Source organism: Equus quagga, chromosome 5 (assembly GCF_021613505.1).
Source record: "Equus quagga isolate Etosha38 chromosome 5, UCLA_HA_Equagga_1.0, whole genome shotgun sequence".
Lineage (NCBI taxonomy): Eukaryota > Metazoa > Chordata > Mammalia > Perissodactyla > Equidae > Equus > Equus quagga.
The window spans coordinates 17400756-17413188 of NC_060271.1; the positions used below are offsets into that span (position 1 = coordinate 17400756).

At 57.1% G+C, this 12433-nt stretch overlaps 1 protein-coding gene across 1 annotated transcript in view; it reads right to left on the reverse strand.

The window, feature by feature from the left end:
• The window catches only part of KCNQ4 (potassium voltage-gated channel subfamily Q member 4), a gene marked incomplete at its 5' end in the record, with an annotated part of 57740 nt that overhangs the window by 18158 nt on the left and 27149 nt on the right, over positions 1-12433 (reverse strand). Inside the window, 7 exons of the mRNA XM_046660742.1 lie at positions 497-585; positions 3467-3562; positions 3759-3869; positions 4276-4401; positions 5107-5282; positions 5504-5630; positions 6270-6360. Of these exons, the coding sequence (XP_046516698.1) occupies positions 497-585; positions 3467-3562; positions 3759-3869; positions 4276-4401; positions 5107-5282; positions 5504-5630; positions 6270-6360 (816 nt within the window). The remainder of the gene's footprint in view (positions 1-496; positions 586-3466; positions 3563-3758; positions 3870-4275; positions 4402-5106; positions 5283-5503; positions 5631-6269; positions 6361-12433) is intronic.

The following is a 12433-nucleotide window of genomic DNA, read 5'->3' on the forward strand; positions in this document are numbered from 1 at the left end:
GCGAACCCACTTCTGGGCGCTAAGGCTGCTGCCTGGCACAGTAAAAGCAGGTCCATATTCATGCACAGGGGTGCTCTGAGAGCCCTCGAACCCAACTCTGGCACAGCCATTCTGGCCCATCCCACACTTTCTCTAGCCAGCTGCAACATGCCAGGCTGGCAGACTAACACTGCCCCCAACTTACACGGAGGGGAGAAGAGCTGGCTGGGCCACTGCCCAGAGTGGCATCAACTTTAGGTGAGCATGTGACTGCCAGCACTCTGGGACCCAGAGCTCACCCCGCGCCCTGTGTCCAGTGTGCACCACCTTCCCTGGGCAGAGCAAAGTGGGAGAGAGCACACTCCAGCCTCTGGGTTACACAGGATCTGCAGAGCCAGCCTCACATGCTCCCCTGGGAGCCCTCACCCCTTTCCCATCCTCCAGGGCGGAGTCCCAGTCACTTGTCCTCAAGGGCATTGCTGTCAGCCCCTGCCCTTCCCCCTGCAGTGGGGCCTACCTGAAGGATGGGAGGATGCTGTCATAGTAGTACCAGGTGGCCGTCAGGTAGGCCCGGCTCGTGTCGGTGGAGTAGAGGCGCCACGCAGCCTGGCGGTATGGGGGAAGGAAGCGGGGTACAAAGCATCAGTGAGGCCTCTCAGCCCCCCACCAGCCCTCCGCCCCTGAACGGACCCAGGCCTTGGGCGAGCCGAAGGGAACCCGGAGGCAGAGGCCAGTTCCAATTCCACGGCCACTGGCAGGGTCAGCCAAAGAAACGGAGGCCTAGAGAGAAATGACTTTCCCAAGGTGAAAAACAGATCCGCTTTGGAGCCAGGGGCCTAAGAGTGCGGGAGTTAAGAGCTGGGGTGTTGTCTTGGGGCAGACGTGGGTTTCCAGTGCCACCTTTGCCCCTTATTCATGTGGACAAACAAAGTGAGGCTGCGGAGCCTCAGTTTCCTCATCTGTAAAATGGACATAATCCTACTTACATAAGAGGGTGTGGTGAGGATTAAATGGGCAAATGTCTATCAAATGCCAAGGGCAGTGCCTGGCACATAGTAGGTATTCATGCCGAGGTCTCCTGTTAAGTACCCCTGTTATCTCCCCTACCATGGCTGAGAAATAGCAACTCATGTGCATTTGGCTAATGTCTTTCTCTCCTCCTAGACTATAAGCTGTGTCTTGGTCACTGCTGTATCCTCTGGCACATGGTAGGTGTTCTGCAAATGTACGGGGAATGAATACTGACTGAGTGAATTATTATTACTAATAATAACTCACCCCATCTTTCCTAGCTGCCTGTCACTGCCCATGGCATTGAGGAGGAGAAGAGAAGAACATCACCTACCAACCCCTCAGCATCCAGGGACTTGCACGGTTTCCTCTGCAGCAAGAGGGATGCGGGTCAGACAAGAGGAAGGACTGTCCCACCCCCTCTAGATAAGGAGAAGAGCCAGGGAGGGACTGTGAGTGGGGCAATCGGTGAGGGCAGGGAGGCAGGGAAGCTGCAAGGCAGGACAAAGCAGAACTGGGCTCTGGATGCCCTCCTTCTTTGGGTGCTTCCTGTCTTTTAGGGACTGCCCAGCGCTGACCTCACTGGCCAGGCACCCTCCCAGGACAGGCATATTTTTACTTCCTGCTTGCCTAGGCCCCTGGCTTGGGCTGGAGAGCAGCTGCCAGAGCTGTCTCATTAATTATGGGCACCACAATACCAGCTGTCTCTCGGCATGGACTGTGCCAGCCGCCTGCCCCTACAATGCCCCTTGGAAGGCCAGCTCCCAGGGGACAGTGGCCATTGTGCCCCAGGGGATACTGAGAGGGAAAGGCTGGGCTGGTGGCTGGAGATAGCAGGAATGGGGAGGGGGGTCCCACCCTGGGGAGGAGAGATAAGGGCAGCCAGTCAAACTTGGGCTCGGGGGCTGTGCCAGTATTGCCTGAACTCTTTCCTGCAGGGGTTTCTCTTGCATACGCCCCGACTGGAGAGATGCCAAGGAGGAGTCTCAAAACCTCAGAGCCCTTGCCTCAGGCCACGCCCAGTCAGACGCCTCAGCAGGGACGGGAAACTGAGACCACATGCTCCTGGTTTTCCCCACTCCTCTGGCCGTTCCTTCTCTGTCTCCTCGGGCCCGTTTAACTCTGCCCGCCCAGCCACGGAATGTTGAGGTTCCTGAAGACCCAGCTCTGGACCGTCCTCCCTTCTCCTTCTTTCCTCTCCCCACCCGGCAAGCTCAGCCTTGCCCCGGGCTCCATTACAGTCTCCAGGCAATGGCCCCGACCAGCTCCGCCCAGCACATTCCCCTTTTCAGCCGCAGACCTGCACAGCCAGCTGCCTCCTCAACATGGGCCACTCGGGGTCTCAGACTCACATGCTCCACAAACTCAGATTCTTCATGCTCCAAATCTGGTCTCCCTCCAGTGAGCAGGGCCATCAACCATCCGGTTGGGCAAGCCAGAAACCTGGAAATCACCCCACCGCCTCCCTCTCCCTCACTCCTCACGTCATCAATCTCACCTCCTAAATATGCAGAATCTGCCCATCTCTTTTCATCTCATCTGTTGCTACCCTAGTCCAAGCCACCCAGCACCCCGCCTCTCCCAGACTGTTGCCAGAGCCTCTTATCTGGTCTCCCTGACACATCTGGGTTACCCTCCAGTCTATTCCCCACTTTTCAAAACACAAACCTGATCATGTCACCCATTCCCCTTGCTTCAGACCTGTCAGTGGTTCTTCATTGCTCTTAGGAAAATGTTAAACTCCTCTCTGTGACCCCAGGTCTGGGCCTGGCCCACCTATCTACTATACATTCCCCCTTGAGATTTCTGCCAGCCTCGCTAGCCTCCTTCCAGTTCATCAAACACACCACAGGGCCTTTGCACATGCTGTTCCCTTACCTTGAATTCTCCCCACTTCACCTCTTCACCTAGTTAACTCTACCCATCCTCCAGCTCTCAGCTCAAGTGTCACTTTCCCAGAGTAGTCATCCCTGAGTTCCCCTTCAAGGTCAGATCAAGCCAGGTACCCTGTTAAATGCTCTTGAGAGAACCATTTCTTTCTTTCAAGGCGTTTATCTCTGTCTGTAGTTACGACATTCATTTGGGTGAGTGTTTGTGGAATGAATTAAGGTGTTGGGAGTGTGGCAGGCTTCCTGATAACTGCACAGCTGACGGACGGCAGGACTGGGTCTCCACCCACCAGGGGCCTATGGCTTCTTGTCCAGGCTCCACTCCACTTCAGGCCGTGTAGAGCTGGGGCCAGAGTTGGACACCGGGGCCGCTCTGGCCAGCCCTAAACTGGGCCTTTGGTGCAGGACAAAGTTTCTGACCATCTCAGTCAGCATCCCAGCTCTGTCCCTGACTTGGCACGTGACCCCAAAAAAGTCACATCTCTCTGAGCTTCAAATGGCGTCATAGCTGTGAAGCTGGGACACACGGGTCAGCATACAGAGCTGACACACCCGTTCAGTTCAGGGACTTCCGGGGCGCCTTGTACCTGGATGAGGTTGGCTGCTGGCATCCTCCGCTTCTCGAAGTGCTTCTGCCGGTGCTGCTCTTGCACCTTCAGGGCAAAGCCGGAGCCAAGGATGCCCTAGGGGGACAGGCCTGGTTGGGGAAATGTGGTGGTGGGGACAACAAAAGGCAGCGAAGGAGCCCCCATCCCTGCACATCTGAGGTGCCCCCCCCCCCCCCGCCGCCCCGCAAATGCAGGACAGGAGCTTAAGACAGCTCTGCCCCCAGCCCCCCTCTCCCCCAGGCCGGGCGATCCTAAGTGGAGCGGGACTCACGGCAGGCAAGGCAAAGAAGGAGATGCCTAGTAAGGCGAAGCCGGCAGCCAAGACCCTGCCCAGCCATGTGTGGGGCGTCTTGTCACCATAGCCGATGGTCGTCAGTGTAATCTGGGGACACAAACCAGTTACCCGCAGGGCCGGTTACGGGGGCCACCCACAGGGGCTTGCTGGGGGCACAGGCAGGTGGGAGCCTGATCATGAGAGCAGGGGCCTCAGTGGTTGCCCACAGAGACTGGTCACAAGGACTTGTCACAGGAGACAAGTTAGGGGCATAGATGGATTCCCCTCTTCCCCGTGTTGGTCAGGAGGAAGGGGTACAGGCCACAAGGGCTTGAGGTGGGGAACTAGACGAGGACTCAAGCGGATCCACTGGGGCAGGGTGGGGCTGTCACAGGGGGTGCCAGCCCTAGCGGAGAAGACAGGGACAGGCCCGCTCAATCCTGAGTCGGGGTCACGATGGTCAGCCCGGGAGGATCCCAGGGAGAAGGGCGGCTCTGCACAGACCCTCACGCACCGTCCCCCACCAGAGCGAGTCGGCGTAGGAGGAGAAGTCGGAGTTGGCGTCCTTCTCGGCCAGATAGACCAGGAAGGAGGCGAAGATGAGCACCAGGAACCCGATGTACCAGGCGGTGATCAGCTCCTGCGGGCAGCAACGGGGGAGACCACGGGGAGGGCTGAGGCGGAGGGGCGTGAGGAAGCCGGGATGCTGCGCCCACCCGGGAGAGGCGGCGAAGTGGGGGCCTCCCAGAATAGCCTGTGGGGCGTGTTCTCGGAGGGGATAAAAGTACCCCATCGCTCGGAGTTCCCCGGCGGCGGCGCGGCCCGCCTTTCTGTCTCAGCGCCTCCCTTCAAGGAGACCCTGCCCGCCTTCAGGAAGCGGCCAGGCCCTCCTACAACCGCAGGGTCCGCCCCAGCCCCGCCCTTGGCCTTCCAGGTCCGCGCTGAGGGTCCGCCCCAGCCCACCTTGCCCCGCCCCCTAAGCCCCACTTGCAGGCCTCGATCCCGCCCTACATCTAGTCCCCCAGCGACCCCTCACTCTGCTGTGAGCGTGGATACCCGAACCCGGGACTTGCCAAGGGAGACTCTCAAGGTTTACCCCTGAGACCCTGCCTCCTGGCTTGTCCTGATTCCCAGGCCTCGCCCACGCCCAGCTTCGGCCCCGACCTGGCCCCGCCCCTTAAGCCCCGCCTCCTGCCCTGGTCTTGAGTCCCCCGCAGGTCCCGCCCCTGCCCCAGAGACAGCCCTCTCTGGCCTCGCCCCCGCTGAGTCCCTAGTCTTCCCCACCCCTGGCTCCGCCCGGGCCCTGCGCTCCGTCCCGGCCCGAGGCGCCCCGGCCCGGCCGCACCTTGCTGTGCGCGTAGACCACCGAGCCGAGCAGCTTCCAGGTGCCGCCGCGCCGGTCCATGCGCACCATGCGCAGGATCTGCAGGAAGCGCATGCTGCGCAACGCGGACGTGGCAAAGATGTTGCCCTGCGTGCCCGCGGCGATGACGGCCACCGAGGCCACGAACACGATGAAGTCTGCAGGGGCGGGGGTGGCGAGGTCACGGCCGGCGCCGGGGAGTCAGCCCACCCCGCGTCGGGACCCGAGGTCGGGGATTCCTAGGACCGTGGGGGGACGGACCCCAGGAGGGTCCGTTGAGTCTGCGAAGGCAGCCGAGGGCTGGGTCAGGGGTGGGTACAGGTGTCAACCCTGGGGCTTGGGGTCAAGAGTCGGGTGCGGGCAGGGCATGCCTTCTTACCGATGACACAGAAGGGTTTTCTGGCAAAGCGGAGGCGGCCCTGCCATCCTCGGTAGCGGCAGCAGCATCCAGCGGACCAGACCCGGATGATGTACTCCAGGCCAAACACCACGATCATCACGAACTCCTGTGGGGCAGCGGCCTGAGTGCTGGTCCTCCTCTCCAGGACCAGGGCCCAGGGCCCACAGCACCGGCCCAGCCCTGAGTCCCGGGCTTAGGGTTGCTCGGATTTCCTCAGAGCTCCTCTCCTGGAGGTTCTTACACCTCCATGGATCTAAGGAGGATTCCAGAAGGAAGGTGGCCCCTTCCGTGTCTTCCAAAGAGACTGAACACTCAAGTCTGTCGTCCCCTTCCTGTCCCCATGAGCTGTCTGGGTTTTTCTCCTCACCCCGCCCTCCCCATTCCAGCCACCCCAGACTCTGGAAGCCAGACTGAGTCACATCAAGGGTGGCTGTCCGTCAGCTGTCCCCCTCCGAGGTGTGTCTGTTTAAGGAATAAAACCAACCCATCACACTAGGGCTGGAGTTAGCGGGTTTTGTCCTGAGAAGGAGTGGGGCCTACTCGCCTCTTCTCTGGGCCCACCATAAGCCCTGACATAGAGGCAGGAGGTCCCCCCAATGCCTGCCAAAAAGCAGGGGATGAAGCCCAGAGAGGGACAGCCACCAGCTCAAGGAACACAGCACAGCAAGTGGCTCTCTGAGCCATGGTTTGAGAAGCCTCTCTGCACACTACATAGCCTCCCTCAGCCGGGGACTCCAGCACTCACCAAGATGAGGAGACACTCGTTGGCAAGTTCCTGGTGCTCCTGAATAGTGGACAGCACGGACAGCACCAGGCAGCTGAAGACCAGCAAAAATCTGCAACAGCAGCACAAAGGAGAGGGTTAGACTGCTGGATGGACAGGACAGCCGAGGAGCCTTTGACAGGAGGCTACAGAGTCGGAGGAGGAGGGAAGCATTATTTGGGAAGAATTATCTGGAAAGCAGAATCAGAATGAGAGTTGACTGGAGTTGTGGCTCTGTGCTGTACACCAAAGAGAGAGGCCCCCAAGCTCTGGGCTGCTGAGCTCACAGACACCTTTCAACCCTCTCTGTTGCCCTTGATGGAGGCTGCAGCTCAGAGAGGGGGTCACGCAGCTGTGAGAGGCAGGACTGTCTGGGCTGGCAGCGGGGACAAGCCAGCTCAGGTTCCTTCAGGCAGGAAATGCCTCCAGGCTCAGCCACTCATAAGTGGTGGCCCTAGCCCCTGGCTGGGTGTTGAGGTTGTCTTGAGAGAAGTGCCCCAGAGGTCAGGCAGGGGGCAGGGGAGGTCAGCGGCTGAGGGAGGGAGCCCCCTTCTCTATGAACTCCCAGGTGGCAGGCGTGTGGCTTCATCTGCAAATGGGGGTAACTGCCTCTGCCTTTGTGAGCTCCTATGGAATTAAATAATGAGCAGCTATGGAAGGAAGTGGGGGGTAGGTCGGGGACAGGGAGGGAAGGATGCAGAGGGAGAGAGGGTGGAGGGAGGGGGATGAGGCAGCGTGAAGCCATGCCATCGAGGCCTGGGACTCCCCTGAGGACAGTGGGAAGCCACTGAGTGGCCCAGCACCAGATGTTTAGAAATGGAAGGAACTTTAGAACCCAACTCATGCAACACTTCCCTCACCCTCAACTGCGCTCACGGGGAAACTGAGACCCAGAAAGAGAGAGGCATTGGCCCAAGGTCATCCACTCTGTCCAAGACAGAGATGAGATTAGAGCCGGGGTTTCTGAAGTTCTCAGGGGATGGGAAGAAAGGAAAGGGCGTGAGTTGAGAAGCTGGTGGCCTCGGGAGTATGTGAATACGTGAGGGAGGACAGAACAAGAGGCGCAGGCTGCAGATGCAGCAAAGGGAAAGAGGCTGGACTCCCGGAAGTGCTCCTCTTTGGGACGGGGGTGTGCTGGACATGTACGTGTCCTGGAAGAGACTCCCCGGGAAACGGGCTTCTCTGGAAATGCATCCCTTGTGCGCTGACCCACGGCCTTCCGCAGATGTTCCCCGTCTCCCCACCCGGGACCACTGACACTGCCTTCTGCCTAAAACACCTCGCTGGCCCCTGAGACTGCGCACCCTTCCCTCTCACAGATGCTCCCAGCTCTGGGGAGCCTGCTGGGATGCCCCCCGATCCCTCTGCTCCCCCTTCAGAGCTCCCCTCCCAAGGCTTGCCTCCCTGTATGTGTCCCAAGTCACTTTCTACATGGCTTTTTTTTTTTTTTTTTTTTGCAATGCTCTCCACGAGCGGTGTATTTGTTACAACAGTGAACATAGATTGACACATCATTATCCCCCAGAGGCCACAGTTTCTATTAGGGTTCACTCTTGATATTGTACATTCTATGGGTTTGGACAAATGTATCAGGTCATGTATCCACCATTATGGTATCATACAGAGTAGTTTCATCTACATGGCTTTTTTTCTGTTCATGTTGGCAGGGGCATGGGCTTGGAGTCAGAGACACCTGGGTTTGAATCCTGGTCCTGCTGTGTGTGCGTGGCCCTGGGAAAGTCACCTACCTTCTCTGAGCCAGCCTCCTCATCTGTAAAATGGGGGCTGACGGGAGGGAAGACACGGAAAGGGCAGGTTCCACCCTGGCCTGCTTACACCGCCTTGGCCAGGGGCTCCCAGCCTTCCTGGAGGGCAGGTTTAGGGCTGCATCCCAGCACAGGCCCCCCGGTGGAGGAGGTAGGTGGCAGACGTGGGTACAGAGTTTTGAATGAATGCGTGAGGAGGAGGCCTCCTTGGCCAGGTCCAGCAAGAGCTGAATCAGCAAAGACCTAAGGCAGGGGAGAGGTGGGGAGAGCACCAGCTCCTTGTGTTCAATAATTAACCACAGAAAACGCAGCAGCCACGTCCACGGAGAGGGACTGCGGCTGACACATGGCTCAGGGGCAGAAGTGTCCTCCCCGAGGCCATCTCATCCAGCCCCGTCCTCTGGGAAGGGCTGCAGGCCAATCTTGATTGGCTCTACCTTCAGAATATATCCGTGGACACACCACGGCTCACCACCCTGACTAAGCCGCCACCGTCTCGCCCCTGATGGGTCTCCCTGCTGTAAGCCCCTCTCTTCAGAGCCGCTGGGCCGATCTTCCTACAATGCAGAGCTGGAAACCATCACTCTGTTCACAACTCCCCATGACTCTTAGAGAGCGAAAGTCAAATGCCTCAGCGTGTCGTGTCCAGCACAGCCCTGCGAGATCTGGGTCCCACCCTCACCTCTTGAACTTGATGATCTCCCCTCTCACACCTCCCCTCCATCACCATGCTCTAGCCATTCTGACCTCCTTGCCATTCCTGGAGCACACCAAACGTATGTCCCAGCTTGCACTTGCTTTGCTGTTTCCTCTGCTTGTTTATTGCTCCCTTGCTCATCCAGGTCTCTGTTCAAACATCACTTCCTTGGAGAGGACTTCCCCAACCACCCCCTCTCCAAAATAATGGCCTATCTCCCCTCTCTCTCTCCTTATCTTGCTTATTTATTTATTTTTTCATAGCATCTTTGAAAGACTGAGGAAATGAACAGCAGGAATTCACATTAAACAGACATCAAAACACCACGTCGCAGAAGCCCACAGTTTGTACCCACTGAGGAGGATCTCAAAGCTCTAAGCACATCCATCCGTGACTCGTCAGGCTCCCCAGCATCCTCCCTGAGAAGGGAGAAGGCAGGTCTCTGATCTTGACAGCTCCATTTGGTGGACGCTGTTGAAAAAGCCCCTCCCACTGCCTTCCTGCCCTGGCCGGGAGTCTCCTCACCTAGATGCTCAACACAGTCGAACAGATACACTTGGTCTGATGGAGAACATCTGGTGTCCCAGGCACTTGCATAATTATCTTTATCTTCCAGGTGAGGAATGGGGCCCAGGGAGGGACAGACCTGTCAAGATCACACAGTGAATCAGTGGCAGAGCTGGGGCTAGAACCACAGCTCCGGTAGAGCCCCAAGCTGCCTTGGCCTTCCTGAGGGGTCCTCACACCCACTCTCGGGGCAGCAGGAAGGAGACCAATGTCTGGGCTTAGAGATGGAGAAGACAGGGCGAAGGAGCCCTGAGCTGGGGTCTGGTTGTGTCTGCCAGAACCAGAGTGTGACTTCATCCACGTAACAAGCAAGGACTGTCTGAGGATCATCTCTGGTCCCCTCTGGGGCCTCAGTTTCTCCATCTGTATAAGTATAGATGGTACACAGGAGCTGGCTGGCTTGGGCCCTCTAGAACCGCCCCAGCAGAGGGGCCAGACTGGCAGCTACCTTCTGGAGCATCTTTGCCCATCATGTCTGGCTGCAGGGTGGGGCCCATGTTCTCTTTTGCCCAGCCAAGGAGGCAGAGCGGGAGAAGGGGGTGCTGCCTGGTGGGCTCTGCTTGGCTGGGGCTTATTACGAGACTTATCACAACCCTCCCCATCCCCAGCCATTCTATGCTGTCCCCCTCATTCAGGAGGGCAGCAAGGAACATGTGAATGGTTTGCTTAGGACCGTGGTTCTCAAACTACAGCGGGTGCCAGAATCACCTGGAGGGCTTGTTAAAATACTGGTTTCTGGACCCCACTCCTAGGGCGTCTCATTCAGTAAGTATAAAGTAGAGCCTGAGAATCTACATCTCTACAAAGTTCTCCGATGACACCAATCCTGCTCCTCCGGGGACCACACTTCAAGAATCACTGGCTTAGCTAGTAAGAATGGTTGTGGCTGACTCAATTATTAGCCAACTCAAGGCTTTTTAAACAAGTGCAATCACTGCCTTCTCCCCCCAACCCCACCTGCCCCACAGCCTTCCTCAAATCACTGCCCAGAAGCCGCCACGGGCAGGGGAGGTGAGGAAAGGCCTGCTGGGGAGCTGGGTCTCATGCCAACATCAGCTTCACCCCTGATTCGCTGGGTGACCCCATAACTGCTCTGCTGGCCAAGGGCTTTCTATTGGCCAGGCACTGTGCCCAGCCCTCTGCGTGCAGACAGTATTCTTAACCACTTCTCACAACAACCCAAGGCTGACCAATAAGGAAACGGAGACTCAGAAGGGTACACTGTGATGGCTGCACAACTCTGTGAATATCCTAAAAACCACTGAATTGTATACTTTAAAAGGAAGGATTTGATGGTAGGTGAATCATATCTCAACAAAGCTGTTATTTAAAAGAAAAAAAAGATAGAAAGAAAAGTATACTAGGTTGTCCAAAGCTATAATGCCAGGACCTGAACCCAAGTCCACCTGGACCACCAAGCCTCACTACCTCTCTGGGCGTTAGTTTCCCTGTCTGCACCATGAGGTGGGGGATGTCAGCCTTATGACTCTCCAGCAGTGATGTAGAAGGGACAGGGTCAACCATGAGCTCAGGTCCAGGTTCTCTGGGGATGTCCCTGGAGAGACAGATGCTGGGAGGCTGGAGAGATGGGGATATGGGAGGGAGGGGCCGCACAGCAGAAAAGAGGTTCTTGCCTAACCCCTCTGAGTCACATTCACTTAAGAAATGTTAATTACCATCTACATTCAGCCAGACTTATTATAAAGCCAGAAATGAATAATCCAGGCCCCCAAGAAATTAACAAGTGTAACAGCGGGTGACATAATGGATGAGGTGATGACAGTGTGCCTAAGGCGTTGGGGGGAGCCCCAAGATGGCTTTAGCAGAGCTAAAATGGAGGAATCCATGAAGATTTGTTGGAGGAGGTGACAAGGGCAGGGGTGGGGGTGCCCCAAGCAGAGGAGGCAAGATTTACAAAGCAACAGGGATGTGGGAGCCTGAAGTTCCCACTGTGGAGCCCACAGCGGCCAGTAGTTCTGGGTGGTGTGGGCCTAAAGTGACCAGGCAGTGGAGAAATCCCAGAGGGCCAGATCCGGGGACCTTGAGTGGCACCCTCAGGCATTATGAAGGTTTGTGAGTCCTAAAGGCGATGGGGAGCCATTGAGGAGTTTTAATAGAAGGAATGACATGATCTGATTTGTGTTTCAGGACCACCACTCAGGGGAAGTGTGGAGCGTGGAGAAGAGGAGGTAAGACTGACCAGGAAAGCCACAGAAAGCTCCCCAATAATTCAGATGAGAGATGCTGGTGGCAGCACTAAAGAGAAGTGGATAGCCTAGAGACAGTTTTAGGAGTTGGTGATTAATTGGAAATGGGGACAATGAAGGAGAATGACTCATATTTCTGGTCTGGACACTGGATGGATGGAAGTGCCGTGAGTGAACTGAGATGGGAGACCCCAGTGGAGGAGCAGGTGTGGGGTGATGAGTTCCATTTGGGACATGTTGAGAGAGCTGTGGGATCCTGTGCACAGAGTGGGTATGAAGACAGACCTGAGCCAGAAATGTGGATTTGGGGCACTGGGGGTAGAGGTGGTGACTGGAGGCCATGGGAGTGGCTGAGAAAGTCCAGAGAGCATGTGGCGAATTCAGAGCAGGACCTGATGGAACCCCAAATGCACAGAGGAAGGAGAGACCCTCCACCCAGAGGGGGAAGGGGCAGCCAGGGACATGGGAGGGAACCCAGAAGAGAGAGGCAGCAGAGATGCCAAGCGAAGGAAGTGTTTCAGGAAGGAGGGAGCGGACGACAGTGTCAATTGCTGCCAAGAGGGCAAGCGAGATAAGGCCTGAAAAATGTCCACTGGATTTGGTGACAGCTTGGTCACTGGGCACCTTGGCAAGAGCAGCCACAGAGGGAGGGGAGGACCGGAGCAGGCCCAGATCCCAGACGGGGTGAGAAGGCAGAGGGGCGGAGAGGAAGTGGAGACAGTAAGAGTAGGTTTAACTATTTACAGAAGTTTGACTGGAAAGAGCAGAGGCCAAGCCTGGTAGCTGGAGAAGACTGGAGAGCACAGGGTATGGTCTGTTTGTTTTTTTTAAGATGAGAGAGCCAGAGTGGAACGAGCCAGGAGAGAGAGAGAGAAGTTGGAGCTGCAGGAGAGAGAGAGGGAGTGATCA